General features: G+C 36.4%; 1 protein-coding gene across 2 annotated transcripts in view; it reads right to left on the bottom strand.

Annotated features, from left to right (window-relative positions):
• LOC109432151 (neuropeptide F) overlaps positions 1-24,212 on the bottom strand; it is a 118,252-nt gene that overhangs the window by 93,748 nt on the left and 292 nt on the right. For both annotated transcript variants that reach the window (XM_029866942.2, XM_029866941.2), the window contains exon 2: positions 7,829-8,066. In XM_029866942.2, coding sequence (XP_029722802.2) covers positions 7,829-8,013 — 185 coding nt within the window. In that variant the 5' untranslated portion in view covers positions 8,014-8,066. The remainder of the gene's footprint in view (positions 1-7,828; positions 8,067-24,212) is intronic.

The following is a 24,212-nucleotide window of genomic DNA, read 5'->3' on the forward strand; positions in this document are numbered from 1 at the left end:
GATCGACAAAGTAGGCGTGAAAAACGGAGTTCTTCGAAATTGAATATTAAGACATCGAGATGCTTTATACAACAACTTGAAGCGACATGAGACTGACCAAACGTCAGTTGAACTTTTGGCGTTTATCGATAGCAGAAAAGAAGTGCCATTAGGCGTCTGTTCTTGTTGTGAACGCATGTTTTTTGAAAAAGGCCTTAAAAAAATCACGCGCGAAAAGGTGATTACCCTTATGGCTTTGAAAATTGAGGCAAATGAAGCGCATATAACTTTTTGGGTGGATTCTCACGTTTTAAATAACTATGAAGAACATAGACAAAATTATCTCTGCCACACATGTCATAAGTACGTAAGCACTGGAAAAATTCCTAAACTTTCAAGCAGTAATGGATTAAAATTGGCGGCAGTCCCGGAATGCTTGGAACAATTAAATCCCATTGAAGAACGTATCGTCTCGCCGTTTGTGCCATTCATCAAGATTATTATGCTAAATCATCGAGCTTCAAATCCACAAGTTGGCGCTCAAGGTAGTGTGATCTATGTTCCTACCGATGTCAATGAAATGGAGCAGTCCCTTCCTAGGAACATTAACAATATAAATATGATAGCCATACCAGTAGAGTTTAAGAGGCATATGGGACATTCAAGCAGTTACCTGAAAGGGCTGGTTCGCAAAGAAAAGATTGAAGCAGCTGGCAAATACTTGCAGGAAACGGAACTTTATAAGAAGTACGGAATTTGTTTCTCTGAAAATGCCGATGATGTTTTGGGCATAAATGACGACGATCCAAATTCTAACATGAACGAGTTTGAAGATGATAGCGTTGACCGAGAAACAGGTGTAAACATAGACGAAGATTTCGCGAATTTATTGCAGGAAGGAGACGACGAATGCTTGCTGATTGATTTAAATGAGGTAGCTGCTCAAAATACAATTGTAGTAATGGCTCCTGGACAAAACCAGAAACCGGTATCACCATACAGTAACCCAGACATAGAATATCTCTGTTTTCCAAAAATTTTTGCTGGACAACCACGGAATTTGACAGACAAAAATATAACATACAATGATGTCATTAAATGGGATATTCGATACTACAAGAACAGGATTGAACCACGGCGTATACTTCACCTTTCGAAGAAAAAGTTGCTGAATGAATCGTACAATTCTGTAAAAGTTGCCATTCGGAAGAAGAAAAATGTAAAACATGTAACGGCTCAAGAGGCACTGCAACCAGATTATATTGGAGGTTTATTATCGTTCGACAATGGATTAAGATTCATGGATCAAATGCGATGCGCCCCTGCGTATATGGAGCATAAGAAGAAGGTTTTATGTGGACTCATGAGACAAATTGGTACTCCTGTATTCTTCCTCACGGTATCTGCAGTTGAAACTAATTGGCCAGAATTGATTCAAGCTCTAGTAGAGTATACATCAGGTATGAAAATTAGTTTGTTTGATGCATTGAATTTACCATACGAGGAAAGAGCAACACTGGTAAAGGAAAATTCTGTATTTACTGCAATGTATTATGACAACAAAGTCAAGAACCTGATGAGATTAATTAACAAAGCAGAAGGAGGAATTTTCGAAACATACAAGGTCACCGACTTCTTCCGCAGACGAGAATTTCAACAGCGAGGATCACCTCATGATCATATATTGTTGTGGATTGACAATGCACCTAAAATAGATCGTGATGACAGCAGCACTTTTGACCTTGTTATAAAGTTTGCAGACAAGCACATAACATGCGAATTCGACGAGAAAAATCCATTTTGTAACTATCTGCGACACAAGCATACCGCCACATGCAGTAAAGGAAAGAAAAATAAGAATATCTGTAGATTCAATTTCCCCAAATTTGTAATGCCACGGACAATGATTCTTGAACCATTACCCAGAGAGGAAAGAACTTCTGAAGTGAAATCCAGTCTGGAAAAGATCAAAAACTTGATGGAACAGTTCTATGTGAGTAAAGAAAGAATTGTCAAAAGCTTTGATGAAGTTTTGGAGCACCTTCAGATGTCAGAGGAGACATATTTAACAGCTTTAAGAAGCACTATAAATAAGTTGACAATCTTTTATAAGCGCAGGAGTTGTGAGGTAGATATCAATACATACAATCGAATAATTCTCAATTTGATGGAATCAAATGTCGATTTGCAACTTGTTGTGGACGAATATGCTGTAGCATCGTACATTGTGGATTATGTGGCGAAAGGAGAAGCAGGGCTTTCAAAAGGACTGAAAGACCTTCAAACTGAACTGGACAAAGGCGATCGTAATTTACAGGATCGGTTACGGTGCATCATGAACAAATTCCTGAACGGACACGTGATTTCAACATCAGAAGCAGTATACCATTGCTTGGGGACACCTATAACAGAGTTCAGTCGATCTGCTATATTCATAAACACGGGGCGCAGTGATGAAAGGGTAGCGTTCTTAAAATCAACCAAGCAGTTGCAAGCAATGAATCCTGATTCAACTGACATAGTTGGAAAAGATATTCTCACACATTATTCTGAACGGAAAGCCTTGGATGATGTTTGCTTGGCTGAATATGCCGCATATTATTTCCAAACAGCGAAGAAAACAAAACGAGACAAGAACTTGGATTCGGACGATGAAGGTAACGAAACCGACACGGAGAAAGATGACACTGAGCATAAACGCCGCAGGAAGGCCCGAATTGTACGGTATGTGCGATATACGTATGAAAAAGATCCGGACAACTTCTTCCGCGAACAATTGCTGTTATTTCTTCCATGGAGAAACGAAGAGGAGGAAATTGAATCGGTTAGCTGGAGTGCAAAATTTTATGAAAACAAAGAGCTGATCGAAAAAAATCGCGATAACCTGTTCAAGTTGTCTAGTGATCGATTGGATGATGCTATGATAGCAGCTGAGCAGCACAGACAAATAGCAGATGCAGATGAAATTGAAGATTTTGAGAAAAATCAAATTCCTAAGGAACAAGAGATCGATATCCTTGTGCAAGTGGGGATAGATCGCCCAAAAAGTAATACACCTTTTATTTACACTGCCCCTCCAAAAATCAACGAACACAATCTCTTTGATATGCTATGTAAACTGAACGAGCGACAAAGGGAAATTGTAATGCACATCTACAAGTCATTCAGCACTGGAAAGTTACCTCTTCGAATTTTTATTTCGGGATCTGCTGGAGTAGGCAAAAGCATGGTTATTTCTACAATTTTCCAGTTAATCACATACCATTTGGAATATTCAACTTCAGTTCTGAGAGACCAAAATACTGATTCCATTAAAGTTTTGTTATGTGCATTTTCCGGAAAAGCAGCTTTCCTGATTGGAGGAAATACGCTACACTCTGCATTTGCTCTACCACTACAAGAAAATGCGAAAATGTCGGATTTACCCATGGATGCTGCCAACAATTTAAGACAACAACTGAAGGACTGCAAATTGGTCATCGTTGATGAGATATCGATGGTTGGAAGCACCATTTTCAGTCGAATCGATACAAGGTTGCGGCAAATCACTGGACGAAACGAAACTTTTGGTGGATTATCGGTAATCACAGTTGGCGATTTTCTTCAATTACCACCTGTAAAAGACTCGGCCATCTTCTTGACTCCGAAACACAGTCTAATTAAAACAAGCATCTCACCATTATGGGACGAATTTAACCTTTATGAGCTTACAGAGGTTATGCGACAGAAAGATGATTTGAGCTTTGTTAGAGCTCTCAATAGTTTTGCTCGTGGAGATATGACAGACGAAGACATCAAAATCATAAAATCTCGAGAAATACAGGAAGATCAAGTACCCGATGAAGCCATCAGGCTTTACTATACAAACGCCAATGTTGATAAATATAATGACAAGAAGATATCGGAATCACCCGCATCTGAAATAGAGTGCATTGCTGTTGACACAATTACAGGAAAACTAAAACCACATCAAAGAACTGCAAAGATTAAAATGTGGAGAGAACGACCGACCAAAGATTGTGGAGGATATCCATATACGATCCGGTTCAAACAAGGAATTAAATACATGCTGACAGCTAATCTTGACGTTGCAGATGGATTAGTGAATGGAGCTACTGGAGTTTTAGAATACGTTTTTTGCAATCCTGGGACTGAAAAACCAACTATTGTTTTTCTAAAATTCGATTCTAGTAGTGTAGGCAAGAAGATACGACAGCAGTACAGGAATTTCATGGAGAACAACAATATCAACCTCAGTTGGACGCCAATCCCTAGGAAAGTATACAACTTGACAACTCATTTCCAGAAGGATTACCAGATGATTCGGGATCAGTTTCCAATAGTACCTTGCGAAGCTCTAACTATTCATAAAAGTCAAGGTCAAACATACAGACATGTTTGTATTGATTTCAGGAAGTCTGGTAACCTTACCCGCCAGCTAGTTTATGTAGAGCTCAGCCGCGTGACGAGTCTTTCAGGACTTTATATTCTAGGTAATTTTCCTGGAAATATGAAAAGTAATAATACAATTGATGCTTGTTTGAACGAAATGGCTAGACTAAGAAAAGAACGGACATTGCCACTTGTTTACAATAATTTAGTTAATGTATCAGGGCTCAAAGTAGTTTACTTGAATATTCGATCATTACGAGCGAATATAAAGCATGTAGACGTAGACCCATGGTATTTCCGCTGTGATATATTAATTTTCTCTGAAACATGTTTGTACGCCAATGAAAAGATTGAATTTCCTGGATTCAATTTGGTCTATCGTTCAGATACTATTAATTATCCGGATTATGTTAAAAAGAACATTGCCAAAGGAATTATTTGTTTTGTAAGAAGCAGTTTGAAAGCAAACGTTGTCGACTATTGTACCGAATTTAAGGCGGATCAAAAGGGACATTATCATAGTCATATAGATCTGGTAAAATTTGTAGTTAATGAAATACAGATAATAAGTGGATATAAATCACCAAAAGTAAGTGTTTGCGATTTTATAGATACAATGCTTCGACTTCAGTTGGAGGAATCTTGTTCAACTATTGTCATAGGTGATTTCAATTTCAATCTTAATGATACAAGAAATGCACAAGTCCATGAGTTTAGCTCCTTTATGATCAGCCTTTCATATGTTTCGAAACTACCGCCAAAAGAAGCAACAACTATTTTGGGATCACGACTAGATGTAGTGTACGCCAATTTTAAAAATATTACTGCCGGAGTTTACGAGTGCTACTTTTCTGATCATAAACCAATATATTGTATAATTTGTAGTGAACAACCATGCCTTACTGATGTGAACAAAATTGACAACGATAATATTCAACTGTTCGGAAAGTCTTCTGACATAGTATCCATAGATAGTAAATCAATAGCATCTTGTGTTAACTTATCATCTGAAGGTAATAGCATCAGATCTAGCAATAGGAATATTGCGAGTTTATCCTTTCAGTACAGTGATTTTGAATCAGATTTAGAACATTCAAATTTAGATCACAACATTAGAGATTGGATTAACACAGTAGGTACGACCAATGATGTATATGATAATGGAAATGAAAAATTACTCAAAAATGTTCAACAAGTATTCTATAACGATCCATATACATTTACTAATTCAGAAGAATTGCTGATAGCTTTTACAGATGGCAATGTAATGCGTTACAAAAGTGATATTGACCACATTGCAAACCACTTAAGGACATTACCTACTAATGCTTTCAATAGTAACAGAGATAGACTATTGTCAGTTCAAACATTGAATGGATTCTTGGAAATTCCAATAACTGGAGATGGCGGTTGCCAATTTAATGCGATTTCGTATGCATTGGTAGGAAATGAAAGTTTTTCTTTTGATCTTAGAGCAATTGCATTCCAAGCCGTAATAGAAAACATACATATTTTCGATAAAATCAGAAACACCATTGGTTTGGAATCCGACACATTGTTTAACCTTCTTCAGATATGTTGTTCCGAAAGGTTATTCGGTAACCTTGACACCCTGTTTGCTCTCAGTATGGCTCTTGAACGAATTATATTTATCATGTTGCATCATGAAAACGGAGAACAACGGTTTGTTAAAGTTGAACCACCAAGTTACAGTAATACTGATTTACCAATATTACTGCATTTGACAAGACCAGGTCATGCAGACGCACATTATAATGTTCTCCTTCCATCTGATGTAAACACACCATACGACTTTACATGCTACGATGTGTATAACTTGAATCATATAGTGATGAGTTAAAGGACGTTGGTGTAACCTGCTAAAACAAATCGTCAATTAGAAATAAACCATATTAGCTAAAATCTTCTGAAACTGCTGAAAATCATATTAGCTAAAGTCTTCTGAAAATGAGATGGGAGGGGCTGAATACGGTTTACCGTGTTAGCTAAAACCTCCTAAAACGATACAGAAGAGGCTGAATATGATTCAACAACAGGAGAGGCTGAATACGGCGTGCCCTGCGGCTTGCCGTATTAGCTCAATCTCCTGAATAAAACACAGAAGAGGCTGAATATGGTTCAACGACAGGAGGGGCTGAATACGGTTTACCGTGTTAGCTCAAACCTCCTCAAACGATACAGAAGGGGCTGAATATGATTCAACAACAGGAGAGGCTGAATACGGCTTGCCGTATTAGCTCAATCTCTTAACTAAGACACAGTAGAGGCTGAATATGGTTCTGATATAAGAAGCTGAATGCACGATTCAGTAGTAGTTTTAAAAGTACTAATAACTTAAAAAACTGGGCAACAACGAGTAGTTTTGGCAGCTATGACACCCTTGACTTTAGTCAGATAATACCTATATTTTTATGGGGGGGACCCAGAGCCATTTATAAGCGCACAAAATATATACATGATTTCCAGCATTTTTTGCTAAACATTTCAATATGCTGGCTTAAAAAAAGCAACATAACATATTCGACGAGAAAGGCACTATCACCACTAGGTGGATTAATCTGGGTTTTTTTAATTGCAATTGGATTTCACAAAAAATGTGTATAAGATGCTTCATTCTTGAGTTATGATTTTTCAAAGTAGGTGGTGTTTGTGGAAAATTATTGTTTTCCGGAAAATTAGGCGACTCTGATTTTTTCAATTTAGATATTGTCCATATATAGGTATATATGAATCCTACCTATGAAAAAAAAATCATCAAATTCTGAGAACCTTCGTACCAATTTGTACGATAATAAAAAAAATCCCCAGTTGATTGAATTGTACAAAATTATAAAAATGTTAAGGTTGTTTATCTGGGCATTAGACATTTTAGCTCGGCCAAAGATGAACGTGAAACAAGATTGAGGTATAGTACAATTAAAAAGTATTTTTCGAAAATTTTCTCTAATTACAATTTCGTTAATCTCATTTGAAAATATTTATTGATGTATTGTCGCATTCCAACATGCAGAGAGCAGTGCACCAAAAGGTCAACGTATTACATATCAGCACACATTGGCTCTTGCATTGTGGGTTAGGGTTGAACATCTGTGAGGGTATTGGGGAAAGATAAACCAGAAAAACGTGCAAAAATAAATAAATCTGTCAATACAGCTCGGCCTGCTGTTCTGTCGTTGTTGCTGGACCTACTACGAAGAAGTTAATAATCTTCTTGCGATTTATGTAGTTCCTTTGCCTTACGCAGTGGGTCTCGGTGGTAGAAACCACATTTCTACAAGATCATTTCTCTTTGGCCGGGAATTTCCCCGCGGCTTACGCATCGAAGCGTCGTCGGCTGCGTGGTTGTTATTAATAATTTCGATTTATAGTTACATGCATAACGAATAGTCGCCGGATCATGATTATGCAGTTCAAACGAGTGCCTTAGCTCACTTACCTTGGCCTAGCGTGCTGGGCGTGTTTAGTCTCCAGTTCCTGTAGGAGCCGGATCGCTTCGGCCACAGATGTGGGGTCATCCTGTGGCCGGGCTTCGGTGAAAGAACTTAGATCTAGGAGCAGAGTGCATACCAGCAGGGCAACGATGGTACGCCGGGAGAAGCTGGACGAAGTCGAGAATGTCATTTTTGTTGTGTGATAAATGGGTTTCCAGTGGTGGGGATTTCCAGGGAAAGAATCTATAAATAGAGAAATGCAAGGTAAGCAAAGTGTTGGAATCGAGAGATGTTTGATTTTAAATTATGAATACGCCCAATGCTTTCTGGCAAATTATATAGGCGTGTAACGGTTATCAGCAAAAAAGGTGCGGAGAACGATGGTTCTTACACCTCGTTGAATTTTTGAATCGACATTTAAAGGTAATGCGATAATTAATGATCATTTACTACGCGGGCAGAATATATCATCATCAGGTTACGTTGCTGATATTGGTACGCATTGCATGCTTTGCCTTTATGTTGGGCTAATTTAAATTATTAAATTTATTAAAAAGGGGGTGATTGTTAGCCAACACGTTTGTGCGAATTGAAACTTATAATATACTATATGTTGGTGTCCAAATAATCAAAGCATGATTATTTTATGAACTTCATTAAGCCACTGATTTCAACATATTCCCAGAGTTTCCAATACCGTGATTTACGTCTTCGATGCCAACATAATCAGCATGCAGATTCTCACCGTGGCCGCATTCAAAGCGGGCGTAAACAATGAACCGGCATGCAAATTAATTATCTTTTTTTCTCTCCCCATCCAAAGCCTCTGCTGCCCATTTGTAATAGTTTTGCCTTGAGTCCACACCGATCGCTTACGTTGCCGGAGAAGACACGGAAGCAAGACCCAAGGTCCGGAAACGTGGCTTATCGCTGATTTCGGCAACTGTTGCTTTCCCCTCTCAAACCATCCAGCTGTCTTTGCTCTATTTTTAATATTACTGCCAAGGGGTGAGTAATCAGTGAGGGTGGAACGAAGAAAATTGAGCATGGTTTCATCAGAAAGTTATGATTGTGCATTTACGCTATCATGGATGATAGGTACATACAATAATTTCGATATCGGTAAGAGTGCTGCTTTTATCCAGTGTTATTTATTTTATTTATTTATTTATTTATTTATTCCCCCTCATTCATCTGACAACAGTGTCTACATGAATAAAACTTAAATTAAAATTACATTAACGCATTTGAAATTAACAAACGTTGCTTGAAACAGTTTAAACTAACAGAAAAATCAAACAAATCATACACACGATTGAACAAACAACACGAATTGGTTCATTCTGACCATAATTGGTGCGTCCTAACTGTAATCTAATAAAATTAGAGCGTCTTAAGCTACGAGATGCTACATTGATATTGATCTTGCAAAGAATGTTAGGTGCATCTATACTACCGACAAGCACTTTTTGCACAAATAATACTCTCTCCAGCTGACGTCGCCTGGCAAGTGTGTCCATTCCGAGAAGTCGGCAGCGATTCTGATATGGGGGCAATTCTATAGGATCACGCCAGGGAAGAAACCTCAACGCATAACGAATGAACCGAGATTGGACGGCTTCTATTCTCGATATCCAGGTGCCAGTATACGGACTCCATACCACAGCAGCATACTCAAGAACGGATCGCACCAGCGAGTAGTACAACGCACGTAGACAGTATGGATCCCTGAATTCCTTGGAGATCCTGAAGATAAATCCAAGATTCCGATTCGCCTTTGCAATAATCACGGAGTAGTGCTCTCTGAAGGAGAGTTTGGAGTCCAAGTGAACTCCAAGATCCTTTACCACCGAAACTCTTTCCAGCTGTTCACCACCAATGTTGTAACTCCAATTGATTGGATCTTTTTTGTGCGTGAAGGAGATTACCGAGCATTTACTCGTACTGATCGTCAATTCATTGATCCCACACCATTCTGCGAACACGTTGACGAGTCTTTGAAGCTCCCGACAATCCTGAGCCGAGTTCACGATCAGGTAAATTTTCAGATCATCCGCATATAATAGCCGACATCCTCGAGGCAGTACAGCACACACATCGTTGAAAAACAAAGAAAAAAGAAGTGGGCCAAGGTTGCTGCCTTGGGGAACACCAGAGGGGTTTGAGAAGTAACTGGACTGAGCTGTTCCAATTTTGACACACAGACGACGATCTACCAAATACGATTTAAGCCACTGAACAAAACTCGATGCAGCACCCATCCTTTCCACCTTAGCAAGAAGCAACGCATGGTCAACGCGGTCAAACGCAGCTTTCAAGTCTGTATATATGGTGTCTACTTGAACCCCGTCTTCAATGTTTCGTAAGCAAAACGATGTGAATTCAGTGAGGTTGGTTACCGTTGACCTACCAGCATAAAAACCATGTTGGTCGCATGAGATGTGATTTTTAACTTCGTGGAACAAAATTTTGCTGACAAGAATTTCTAACAGTTTGGAACCGGCACATAGCGATGTGATACCACGATAGTTGGTTACATTTCCGCGGTCACCCTTTTTATGAACAGGAAACAATACTGACTCTTTCCATTCATCCGGGAAAGTCGATTGGGCAATTGATTGATTGCAAATCGAAGTCAGCGGAGCGCAAAGTGCTACAGCACATCTTTTGAGTACGATCGGTGGATCGGTTATGGTAGAGGACAGGGTCATAGAAATTTTATTTTGCCATTATGATTTTATTTTACTGCTGTTAAGCTGAGATGGATCTTTCAGATAGAGTGTCGATAAGCAAAATGATTGGATGCATGACATAAATCATTGTAGCACATTTTGAATAATAATTGAATATTTATCTGATTAATCTTTGTCAAAACTAAGAAGCTGTGTCAAACGCTTTACCTGAATCAAAAACCTTTTTAATTTGGGATTTCTAATCTAGGTAAGTTGAACCCATGCTGCAAATTAATATATCAATCAAATAAGTCGAAAATGATAAAAAATAATCATTTTGTGCGTTTCTCAAAATAATATCTCGCAAACGGAATGCTGTGAGAAGCTGAAATTTTGACAGATTACTAATCAAAGTTGGCTTGACAAAATGTTAATATTTCAGCTATATAGAGCATTTCGTTCCCCAGACATATGTTTGAGAAGCATAAAAATCCGACTCCGGATTATCGAGTCCGATCTGAATTATTGTGCATCTCAATAGCTTTTTCAACTTATATTAGCATCCACAACAACTGTGCAAAATTTAGGAACGATTGGTTGCATCCCCGTATTCCGCATTGCGATTGAAATTTGTGTGGAAAAACGTACAACGTACTTTTATACATTTTACTCATAAGTTGAACTCTTTTGTCTAATACCATGTAACTAATGACGTAATAGTTATTTATGCAACAAGTTGCAAAATGATGATTTTTTCAACGAGTTGCATACAAATTTTATTGCCATTACGAAAAATACCCATTCAATACGACCTTTTCTAGATGCACAAAGATGTATCAGAAGGAACCACGTGCGAGCATCCATGCTTGCCAGCGTAGGTTTTTGTTCGATCAGGTAGGCTGTGATGTAGTAGTTGTCAACATGTTCGAGCTCCTGGCGTCAAACAGTTGTGTGGAGGCGTAAGAAAAAGTCGATTCAGCCTCTACACCTGGCTTGCAATTTGAATCGGGATTGAAATCGTCTCGATCCGGATTCCAGCAGATCAGTGGATGTAGAGGTGGAAGCTGAATCTACGGGAGGCGCGGCGGCAAGTGAAAAGTACGTTAGGCCAAAGGTGCCGAAAGGTGCTACTTTTCAGCACTCTTAAGAGTGCCGAAAAGTAGTACTTTTCGGCACACTTGCATCAGCGGTGAAAAGTAGGCCATTTCAACATACTTCAGCCAATTGAAATGTCCTATTTTTCACAACGTAATGGCAAAAAAGTTTTTTTGTTTTTGTTTTTATTAATGTGTATTTTAACTTAAATGCTAATTCTACACTTACGTAAAAGTATAGCCTAGGATATGCCGAAAAACTTTGCCGAATACCACAAAGTGATCAGACGCTTGTGAAAAAAGTTATTCGCATGGTAACTTAGACCAAAAATTGCGATTTTATTTTTGATGTTATTCCTTTACATGTTAAATGTTAAGCACCACCGGGCAATCTGTACGTTATAACTTTTTTCACAAGTGTCGGATCACTTTGCGGCCTTCGGCAAAGTTTTTCGGCTTATTCTAGGCTATACTTTAACATCACTAGTTAGATCGTTTGGGACGAAAAATTTCAATTTATGAGAAAACTGCATAAAAACACGTTTTCCCATACTAAATTCTATACAAATTTCAATCGCAATGCGGAATACGGGGAAGCAACCAATCGTTCCCAAATTTTGCACTGTTGCTTAAGACGCTAAAATGAATCGAAAAAGCTTTGTTTCGAAAAATCGACTTTGTTGACCCAGTCTAGTCTTTATTCTCAAATCTCGACCTTTCCTTATGTTATTTTTGTTAAGATACAGGTGATTTGTTTGCACATTCTCTAAATGGACAGCACATTTTTTCGTGATGTGGACAGGAAAAATCAGCATAGTCAGTTGAATAAAAATTGATTTTATGCTTGATTTGATGTCTGCATGGAGCAGACGGGAAAGATAAAATATCAAATAAAAAAAAACACGTGGTTTGGTCACAACACCCCACTCCCCTCCGTGGCTTTTCGTAGTCTTTCAGCAGACCCCCCCCCCCCCCCCCCTAGTGACCACGTGGTTTATGGATGGCCCCTAAATAAGTTTGAAAAAGATAGCAAAAGCCCAGATACGATGGTATCGCAATATGGTCTGTTTTCTAGTTTCCGCAAAGTTTAAACGTTTTATCTCTAAGCAAGTAAATCAAAATTGAATCTTCGATTCCATTTTGATCTTTTAATATGCAGATTGGCATTAATTGGCTTTTAAGCGGTGTTGAGATAATTCGATATTCTGAATTTGCATGCCAATCTGAGCCGAAATTCAAAATTCCATGAATTTTGGTGCCCGGGAACCTATTTGAAAATCAGTTTAAAGTTTGTATGGGAGCGATTCGTCGAATCACCCCTCGTCGCATTTTGTACTGGGCGGAGCTGTCAAACAGTTGCCCAGCTGTCAAAAAGTGATTTAAAAAAATCTTTGAAATTGATTTAAGGTACCAAAATAAAGTTCTAAAAATCTGAAAAAATATAGTTGGGTTCTATACTATTTCCCGGAAAGACACTTCCCGGAAATCATTTCCCGGATACCCCATTTCCCGGAAAGACATTTTTCGGAATAGCCCATTTCCCGGAAAACCATTTTCCGGAATGCTCCATTTCCCGGAATGCATAATTTCCCGGAAAGGCAGTTCTAAGAAAACCTGAGATCTCAGAAGATATTTTAGAATACTTAAACATGATCTTGTTTTTTGATTCTTATGTCGACTAATTTTATCAGTTGATGATCAGATCAGATGGAAGAACTTAATAAATGAATGGAATTCAGTTTCTCATTTCAGTTCACTAAACAAAGTAGAGCCAGCATCGTTGAGCCGAATGGATATATTTTGATTGGCTCTTCAATAACAAATTGTTCTTCCTTTTCGTCAAAATCTGTTCTAAGTGTATTTATATAGTTGAACTGTTAACTGCATAGAAGATATGCCCTTCTTCAATTTACATGCTGTTCTTTCTAATGATGTAGCGTTACAGAATTGATTCGCGCCTGGTGATTTTCCTTCTTTAAAAATGGGTTGCTCTTTCGACCTGAAAGAACAACATATTTTCAAGAGAAGGAAAAATATCAGATAACGTTATATAATAGTTTGGCCGTCAACCAAATACGCAACGTTGTTACTAGAAAGAACAGCCTATTAAATAAAGAATGGCAAATTTCCTATATAGTACGCAGCAAGTGCCAATAAAACACATGGTAACCAACATGTGTTTTATTGGGTTGTCCCCCATTTCCCGGAAAACCATTTCCCGGAAAACCGTTTCCCGGAAAGACGATTCCCGGAAATCCATTTCCCGGAATGGACCATTTCCCGGAAATCCATTTCCCGGAATGTACCATTTCCCGGAATGCACCATTTCCCGGAATGCACCATTTCCCGGAAAAAAAATATATTCAAAATTAATTTTCCTTTTCTGTTCTGTAAATAATGGCAGTGAATTATAATTGTATAATGTTTGACAGTATTGATATTCAAAGGACCGTAACTTTTATAATTATTGTAATTCTCACAAATATTAAATTTCTCCTTATTTGAAAGGCTATTTATTCATTTGTGTTTTTTTGTTAAAATAGTTGTCGACATCAAACCACCGACGAAATCAAACTGCTAAGTTTTCATCACATATGTTCCTTTCTTCCAAGCAAAGGCTGTTCCTTCTAGTTAAATTGCTAAAATAGTTGTTGACATTAAGCTGCTGACAATTTCATAGGATATATTGATTGTATACTATTTCGCCGAAAACCATTTCGCGGATTTTTTTCTTCGTAGTGAACATTTACCGGAATGAACCATTTCTCCGAATACCATTTTGCAGAATGACTTTTCGCGGAATGTACTCTTTCGCGGAATACCATTTCGCGGAATACTATTTTGCGGAATTTAATATTTTACAAACGATAGAAGAATCGACAGTGTAGTTTCCGCATGGCTTGGTCAGCCAAAGCAAAATCAAGAAATTAACATTTGACAATAAAAAATGACAAATTATTTTCTCTGCTTAACTTTAACTCTGCCTAACATTAGCTCTCCGATTATACTAATTGATTGTCTTCCTGAATAAAAATTTGCCATGTTTGATTCGGAATCTGTTCTCAAGAATTTCTAACATAAGGCCAAAGGCCATTGGGCGTAATAATCAATAAGCAATCGTTGTCACATAAATTGTACTTTTCAGCGCTTATATTGGTAACTCCATCAGAAATTCTTCCTTCTTTCAAATAAGGCTGTTCTTTCCAGTAAAATTATAGTTAGGCAACCGAATTGCTACATGTTCCATCATTTGTCTTCTTCATCAAAGGCTGTATATGTGTTGTTAAGTTTGCGGCGATGAAATTCGACATTCTATAGAAGATTTCACCTTCTTTTGATAATAGGCTGTTCTTTCAAGTTACACTGTTGAAAATTTTGGCCAGCGACCAAACTGCTAATCAAATGAACATTTTTCCTTCTATTAAGAATGGGCTGTTTTTTAGAATAACACTATTAGTGTGTTTTTTGGTGCCCAGGCTGCTGACCCTACTTTCAGAAATGTATCCTTCTCTAATTCGAGGTTTTTTTTTCGAGTTGCACAGTTATGTTGTTTATTAGTGGTCCACTGCTAACTCCGTAGGAGGTTTGTCCTTCTTTTTTAATGTACTCTCCTTTCACATAACACTTGCGGATGGTGACCAAACTGATATCTACATTTAAAAATTTGCCTTCTTTAAAGAATAAGTTGTTAACTTATAAGTTGCAGTGCTACAGTATTATTTAGTAAGCCAGCAACTAACTCATTCTAATGACATTTTTCTTTCTTTTAATAATAGGCAGATCTTTCAATTCAATTGGTCTAACATCTATTCAGCCCTGTTTTTTTTACAGATATGCTATTAATCAGATATCAGATATCAGCCCTTCTTCTCAACAAAGGCTGTTCTTTGATAAATATTATGCGTTATGCTGATTTTAGAATAACAACTGCTGAATTAATATTATCGAAGAATTTTCCTTCTTTTAAACATAAGCTGTTCTTTCGAAGTATACCCTTACAAAAAATTAATTGTTGATATGAAACATTCCATATTTCATTTGCTGTTTTGAGTTTTGAAATTTAGATCTTATCATGATGTGGTCTCTCGATCAGTTAAATTTTTGTATCATATTAACGATTTTCCACAAAACGGTACATTCCGCCAAATGACTTTCGGTAAAACGGTGCATTCCGCGAAATGGTTCATTCCACCAAATGTCATTCTGCGAAATATTACACCGCCAAAAGGAATTCCGCGAAATGGTTTTCGGCGAAATGTTATACAATCGATATTTTCCCATCTTTTAAACCTCAGCTGTTCTTCCGAGCTATCTTTCAAAATAGTTATCGGCATTGACCTGTCCATGTTTTCATCAAATATTGCGCCTTCTTTTAAACATAGACTATTTTTTCTAGTTACACTGTTAGAATAGTTGTTGGCATTAAGCTAGCAATATTTCCATATGATGTATTCCCTTCCTTTGCGCATATGCCGTTCTTTCGTGTTTATCGAGATCAAACTGCTAACTCAGGGGTTTTCAGACATTTCGGCTCGCGGTGCACTTTTTGGAAATAAATCGCTCCGCGGTGCACATGTTTATTAGGCCGTTACAAATATTTATTTCACTTTTTGTCCCACCACTCTTTGACTGGTCGAGGGGGGGGATAAAAATAATAAAGCATTTAATTTGAAAAATATTTAAAACTCATCGGATTTGTTAAAGAGTTTTGAGCAAGACCCCAAATTTTGATAAATATTTTTTTATCTGCCCCCTCAAAATGCTAAATCCAGCCAAAAATTTTTGAAGGGGGGGGAGACAAAAAGTCAAAATAAAATTTGTATCAGCCTTATTGTTAAAAAAGAAACAATTCCAAATTCGTCAAAAAAGCTGTCGAATTTTTCATAGCAATTCCAAGGTGCATACACTCGTCATTAGTTTTTCCCCCACCAATTATGGCACTGTCTTACGTTTTTTCATCACTTATCGGAGCATAGTTAAGTGACAGAGTTATTCGACTTAGAATATTTCTTGCTCAGAATGTTTCTTGAAACTTTCAGATAAGATCTTTGTAAATGCTGAATGAAATCTTGAGCCGAATTAGTGGCGATTTGTTTTAAAGAACCTAGGTGACGTCCTTCCAAGACTATTAAATTATTTCTAGCAGAAGCGTCTCGTAACCTCACTTTTTACCTCTTCAACGACTCTAAAACTGAAATTTTCAGAGGATTCAAAATCCGAATCAAATTGAGAATGGGCGGAAACGACAATTCTCGTGGTTTTCAACAAACTACGAGCTAATTTGATGACAAAATTCAAAAATTTACGTTCGTTGGACAGGTAGGTTTGAGGTAAGGAAATAGCCACTAGAAAATTGTTGGTAGACGTTTTTCCAAGACTTTTACTGGATTTCTGAAAAATTTCTAGCTAGACACTAGGCAGCATTATTTGCATTATTTTAGCATATATGGTCGATACTCTTGTCAATTCGGAAGGAGTTGTGTGTTCACCTGATTTCCTGATCAGTGATAGATTCCTTCTTTGGTATTAAGCAAAGCCACAGAAATATTAGTGAGATTTCTTCTGAGATTCTTTTTAGCGCATTCATTGAAGATTCATTGTAGATGCCTTGTAGGGTGGGTACTTGTGAACATCCATCACGAGTTCTTGGAAAAATATGATATTTATTAGGAAAGTTTTGACAGACTTGTTCCATGATTCTTCGCGAATATCTGAGACGGTTTTTGCTGGATTCAAGGTTAACTCGCCGGCTGGAACAATGGAAATGTCTCCCAATCCCTTGGAGCACATTCCAATAGTTCAGTAGTTCTAATTAGGTCAAATTATGTTTCATGAAATAGGTAATGAATTTAAATTTAAACTTAAATGTGCAAGACTTTTCTGAAGTGCTGCGGTGCACTTGTCATGGCTTAGCGGTGCACCAAGTGCACCGCGGTGCACGATCTGAAAACCGCTGTGCTAACTATTTCATCGAATATTTTCCCTTCTTTTAAACATAGGCTGTTGTTTAAAGTTATATTCTGCCCCCACTCGCATAACTGTCCCATTTGACTTTTCATCATTTTTGAGTTAACGTTATGAATAGTCATCATTTTCGATGTACTTCCAAAAACAATAATAAAAATTACGAATTTTTATGTCGATGTGTGAAAAAAATACCAAGTCATGAGCGTCCCATATCAAAAGTACCCGCATAACAGTCCCATCTTGGATTTTTGTGTCACGTAACACAAAACTGAACAACTTTGTAGTGATTGTAATATTTTTTACGGTTATATATTCATGTGCAAAGCAATCTATGAAAGTTTCGAGATGATCAAAATATTTTTCAAATTATGGCGATTTTTCAAAGTTTTATATGGAAACAAGTTTTCAAACTTCAAATGCTGTTTTCTCAATTCCTACTTTTTGCAAATGGGACTGTTATGCGAGTGGGGGCAGTATTGCTATAATAGTTATTTGAAACAAACTTTAGTTTTTAAAGAAGAGGAACGCAATACTTTTGACAAATTCTTAGGCTACCAACAAGGAGTCCTTGATATTCGTGAGATCAAAAAACTGTAAAAGAGACAATGGCAATGTTCTTGTCCCTCCGATTAGCTGTGGAGGCATACTGTAATTAAGAGCTTTCAATTACAGTAAGGACCCGATTTTGTCAGCCCCATTTTGCGACAAACTTTTCACTACCATTATCTTACAGTCAAACTTTTATTATTTTATTATTGTTTATCATCAACCTACAACTGAGATGCAGAACATACAGGGATAAAAAATTTGAAAAATTGTTCAAGTTTTTGCAGGGAGCAAAACATGTGTTCCGAAAAGTGGCTGACAAAATCGGGTCACTTATGTATTCATAATACTCGTCATAAAAAAACTAATACAAATTGAGAGTAGTGCATAATTTTATTATTTTTATGCAAAGAAATCTTTACAAAATAATGAAAGTAATAGAAATGTTGTTTTTTGATCTTGAATATGTTTTCCGGGAAATGGTCATTCCGGGAAATGGTTTTTCGGGAAATGGTACATTCCGGGAAATGGTTTTCCGGGAAATGGTACATTCCGGGAAATGTCTTTCCGGGAAACGGGTTTCCGGGAAATGGTTTTCCGGGAAACGACGTACAATCGTTTTATTGGTACTTGCTGCATTCTAAATACATTGGCCCTTCTTCATTTAATAGGCTGTTCTTTCTAGTTACAATGTTGCGTATTTGATTGGCGGCCAAACTATTAATTCTATCTGATATTTTTCCTTCTCTTGAAAATGTGTTGTTCTTTTAGGTTAGACTGTTACAGAGTTGTTTAATTGCCAAACTGTCAATTGCAGCTTTAGAGATTTTCCCCTCTTCTAGCAATAGGCTGTTCTTTCGAGGCCTGTTGTTCGATCGCTTTCGTTTCAATCTAGCCAAATGTCAATTTGGTTTAGTAATAATGTGGCCAAATGTATTTTCGGTCTAATAAGCCACACCAAGTTGTTAGGCAGAAAGTTGAAGTAGGCCCCTTGTTAATTTTCTTTTTGTACGTTATATCGAAGCAGAGAAAAATTTTATATTTTTTATGCTTGTGCTGATGTATTCGACGAGAAATTATCCCCAAATAATGGTCTGGGTCAAATTCACAAAACCAATAATGAAAAACATGAGTTTTCACGAAAAACTAACTTCGTTTTTTGTGCTTCGATATAACGCACATTTTGCTTCGATATAACGTACACTATTTTTTTCCTCAAATTGCGTTAACTTTGGGAAACAAGGTTAATGCAGCCACTCAGCCTTGATTTGAGTGATTCTGTAGTTTATCGGAGGGTTATTCCTAGGAAAAATTTAAAAATTTCATTTTCAATCGAAGCAAAATGTACGTTATATCGAATTCGCTGTATCGAGGGTACGCTATATCGAGGGTACGTTATATCGAAGAATACCTGTATTCACTAATCTGCAACTCGCCTATAGAGCTCGCAAATAGTATGGAAACTTTCAACCAAGAGTCACAAACTATGCGCAAAATGCAACTGCTACCATTTTATCGGATATTATTCTTTTTTTTTGTTTTCTTTCGAATGTTATCTTTTGGGATTAAAGCTGCCAGAATTGTAATTGAAAATTTTCATTAAACAATGGCTGTTCATTCAAGCTGTAGTGATAAAACTGTTGGCATCATAACTGCTAATATTATTTAATTTATTTTCGAAGATTTGGAAATATTATGCCATTTATTATGCATTTCATAAAAACGTTGAAATTTAATGAGTCTGGGAATAGCGATCCCGCATTGAATTCTAATAAATTGCCATGGGGCTCTATTTACCTATTTACGACAGCAATGTGAGGTGTAGGAGGCGGATGGTGTTAATGGTTCTATATAATCAGTGAGCAATGGTTTAGATTCCGTGCGCTTTAAATTAGTTAATCTTTCCAAATGAGGAAAATCATACTTTTCCACGCTTTTCATTTTAATATTCTAGTCATACATGGGCTTGACCTTACGTCTAGTTTGCTTGCATCTGAAGCAAGCTTCATTTATATAATGCATTTACGTGAGGGAATTTCGCCCCGGGGTACGTATTACGCCAGGTTACCCTATTCAGTATTATGTTATATGAACAATTCCACAGGGGGCTATCTATAGGCTTCGTGGCCAAGTCAGCTAGCCTCGAAATCTACTAGATTCGAAATCTACGCAAGTTCGGGGGCACTTATCGTTTTACGAAAAGCTCTCTACTGGGCCAGTGGACTATTTGTGTGTCGTCCGTTGTCTAGCGTTAGTAATGCATAGTCAGTGCAGTTTATTGGTGAAGACGGTGTGAGATGTGATTACGGCGTGACCCTTGTCCCCTGACATTTGTTTATGCCAGAAAAAAAATAAAACGAAACGATGTGTAAAGCGAATTAATAGGAATGTAACGAATGTCAAAAAAAATTGTATGCAGAACACATTGGAAAAAGAATCACGATTTCTGTGAACTAGAAACTAAGTGAAATTTCAATACCAAGTTTCAATATTTTGATGAAATGCTGCAACAGTGTGCATGTTAGTTTAGTAAAAAAATACTGGAAATCGCTTTTAGTTATTGTAACATATTGTCAAAATAATGAAAATAAATAAATTATTTTGACATCATTTCGTCATGAAATTTCTGCAGGAATGCACTTTTCAGGCTTTCCAACTACAATTGGGTTCTTCAGGGGTGTCCAGATTATTGCATAATCGGAATCTCCACCCCAAAATTAGTCTAAATCCAAAATTTCATTATTTTTGGTGCCCAGGAACTGTTTTTAAAATGCATTTAAAGTTTGTATGGAGAAATTTTTTTGTTTGGGGCAAACTGTCACTTTATCGTTTGAACTGTCATTCTATCCACAGAAATTAAAACTGTTTTGTTTATTTGACCATCAAAACAACGGAATTGGAACGCAATAAAATCACCTTATACCCAGAAAAATAAGCAGTTTCGATTAGGCTAAAGAAAATGGCAATATTTAATTCGCTAAACAACCCAATTGTCCCCATCGTTGTCTTCAGAATCCCAAAATATTTCGACATCAATTGTTATTTAACAATTCAATCTTATTTTAGAAGTCCTTTCATTATATTCTAAGGAATTTTATTAAATTTACCTAAATTTTGTCAAAATACTTCTTCCAGAGTCAAACTTTGGTAGAAAGTATCTTCAACAATTTCTTCTGGGATTTGCAAAAATATTTTCCCAAAGATATTTCTTTTGAGTGCTCTGAGGTTTTCTTAGCGCATCATTTCCCATGCTTGAGTCTCGCGATCCCCCAGTTGGTTGTCATCTCGTATTTCGTAGAACGATCAAAACGTATACTATTACATCTTCTCCTAGCACTTCTACTAAAAGTTTCTGTCAGAAATCTGGTATGAAGACAGGAGCAATATTTGAAATGTTCATAGGAATTACTAAAAACGATAATCAATTATTTCCAAAGTATCCCTCGTGCATTGAAAGCATAGCTATCCAGAAATTACATTGGCTTTATGGCAGCTCAAATACATAGCGTTTGCTCGAGATATTTTAAGTAACTTTAGATGCGCAAAATTTTCCAACGATGTACATTTTGTACTATTCATTTGTTTCCGAAATGTATGAGCAATTCCGCGGAATTCCGTTTTATTTCGTCAGAATGTATATTTTGGAGGCGAAATTTTTGGAGTTTACCGAAACGAAACGAAATATAAAATAATAAATTTCGCCTAGTTGAATTCCGTGGAATTCCGCGGAATTTCGTTTCGAAGTGTCACTGGCGAAACAATTCGGTATACCGCATACCCTTAAAAGTGAGTACAGTTCTGAATCAATTCAAAAGGCAACCCACTAAATATTTCTATTACATCAAACAATAAACGACGACTAGACATTCAAACAAACAGTCCTATCGTTACAACACAATTTTTGGTACCAATCTATGTTATTACAAACAAATTACTATACTAAATGAATAAAACATTACATAATCCTTGTGAAAGGTTCAATAAGGACCGAAACGTCGGGTTAAAAGTTCTGATTGACCGAATCAGACTGAAATGCAAAACAAACAAAAAAAACAGATGATATCATCTGACATACATGAACAGTGACCGGCACAAAAAAAGATCCATCATATAGTTATCACAGTTTCTAATAAAAACTACATGCAAATATGATAAAATATACCTTTCAATGAATTCTTCACATCCATTTTACTTTGTTTTAGTAATCTGTATTGAAAAATATTTGGTTTTTGAGGAACGAAGTTAATTCTGATAAGATTGGGAAAAAATGCTTAAAAATTAGGTATGACAGAAAAAAGTCACTTAGCAATTACTTCTGAAACTTCAAAATGTCACCAAATTTACACACGTTTTGCTTCTTTGTGTATGGTATTGTGATGTTTTCCACATTTGAAATTTATTTATCAGTTTTAGGGTGATATGGGGTTAGTTTATTTTTCATGGTTAATATAATGGGTAAAATTTTCCCTAAGCTTCAGAAACTTTCTGTAAGCAAAAAATGAATGCTATTATTCTACAATATAACAAAAACTTAGCTTGCAGACATTCAAGGATGTGCTTTTTTGGATAATTTGTATGAGTTTTGTTCGATTAATGCAAAGAAAGGCACATGTTGTGAAGATTATTAAGGATTATTTGATAACTCAAAACACTCTCACGTTTGTGTATTGCTATGATCACCCCCATCTGCTAGTGCAAGAGCATCCTGGAGGTACAGTCTATCATATACGCTCCCCAGACATTCGCGTTTTTAAACGAGATGAAAAAAAAAATAGAATTTACACTCAGTAAAGCTTGAGCATTTTTCCGTTATTCGTTCGAATGGAAGTATGTACATAGAAATTCTTCATATTATATGTCCATGAGAAAAAGTATTTGAGATTTGTTTTACTTTTAGTGGAATTTCATAGGTTTTTTTTTCTGTATGGGATGGTATAAATTTTGGAGCTTGTTTTCGACAATAAAAATCAGGTTTTCGGAAAATCCAATTTTTATTTGAATTTATTTTTTTCAAACCTAAAAATTAAATTCAAACAAAAAATCGATTTTTCGAAAACGTGATTTTTATTGTCGAAAACAAGCACCAAAATTTATACCATCCCATACAGAAAAAAAACTATGAAATTCCAATATAAGTAATTCATGTTTGAAATTGAAATCAGTAGTTCTATAATAGATACGCATTAAAAATGATGGATTGTTTTTTGAAATTTTTATTAAGCTCAGTTTTATTACCAAAAAATGATTTAATGATAATCAATGGTAATGAAAAAATTAGCAATTTACGCAGAAACTTTTGAAAATCTTCAAAGATATGTTCAACCGCATACAAACGAAAAGTGACATGCAAATTTCAGTAATCGTCATTTATTGTTAACATATTAAGCCAGGATAGGTATATAGGTATAATCGATACCCTTGATATCCGGACCCGAATGACTTCCATTCAATTAAAGGGTGCTTAAAATAAAAAATAATAATAAATGAATAATATTACCCTTAGTATATTTTTTTTAATCAAAGAAAGTACTAAAAATTCCTATTAGGATTCTATCGTTACTACCAATGGAATGAAATGCTTCCATTATATTTTTGAAAATCTTAGAAATTGGTTACAGAATTCCAATTGGTATGTTTCTACTGCTTATAACAATTACTCTACATTGCTGTACTGATTAGATGACAGTTTTAGAGATTAGGTACATAGTTAACAGTTACCCACATTGCATTGTTCTATTTCAGCGCTGTAAATGAAAATACTTCACTTTTTTTATAGAAATTTTAGCAATTTCTATAATTCTTTGTCTAGTTACAGACGTGCCCACATTATTGCAGGACTGCAGGCTTTACGACAACACATTTCCTGTATAGTTCACTTTGTTTTATGATTGTTTCCTTTGATTATTAATTGTTTCAATAAGAAACATTCAAATTAGAGAAGCTGGTACGTAACGAACACATTCACATTTTATCCAAGAATTTCATTAGTTCCTCAAACTCGAAGATAGTCCTTATGCCGAAATGTTCACGTTTTCTAAATTTATAAATTGTTGAATGCCACCAGGATTGCACACTTATTCTGATATACCAAAAAATAGAGTAGTTTTAGG

The sequence above is a fragment of the Aedes albopictus genome, chromosome 1 (assembly GCF_035046485.1).
Source record: "Aedes albopictus strain Foshan chromosome 1, AalbF5, whole genome shotgun sequence".
Taxonomy (NCBI): domain Eukaryota; kingdom Metazoa; phylum Arthropoda; class Insecta; order Diptera; family Culicidae; genus Aedes; species Aedes albopictus.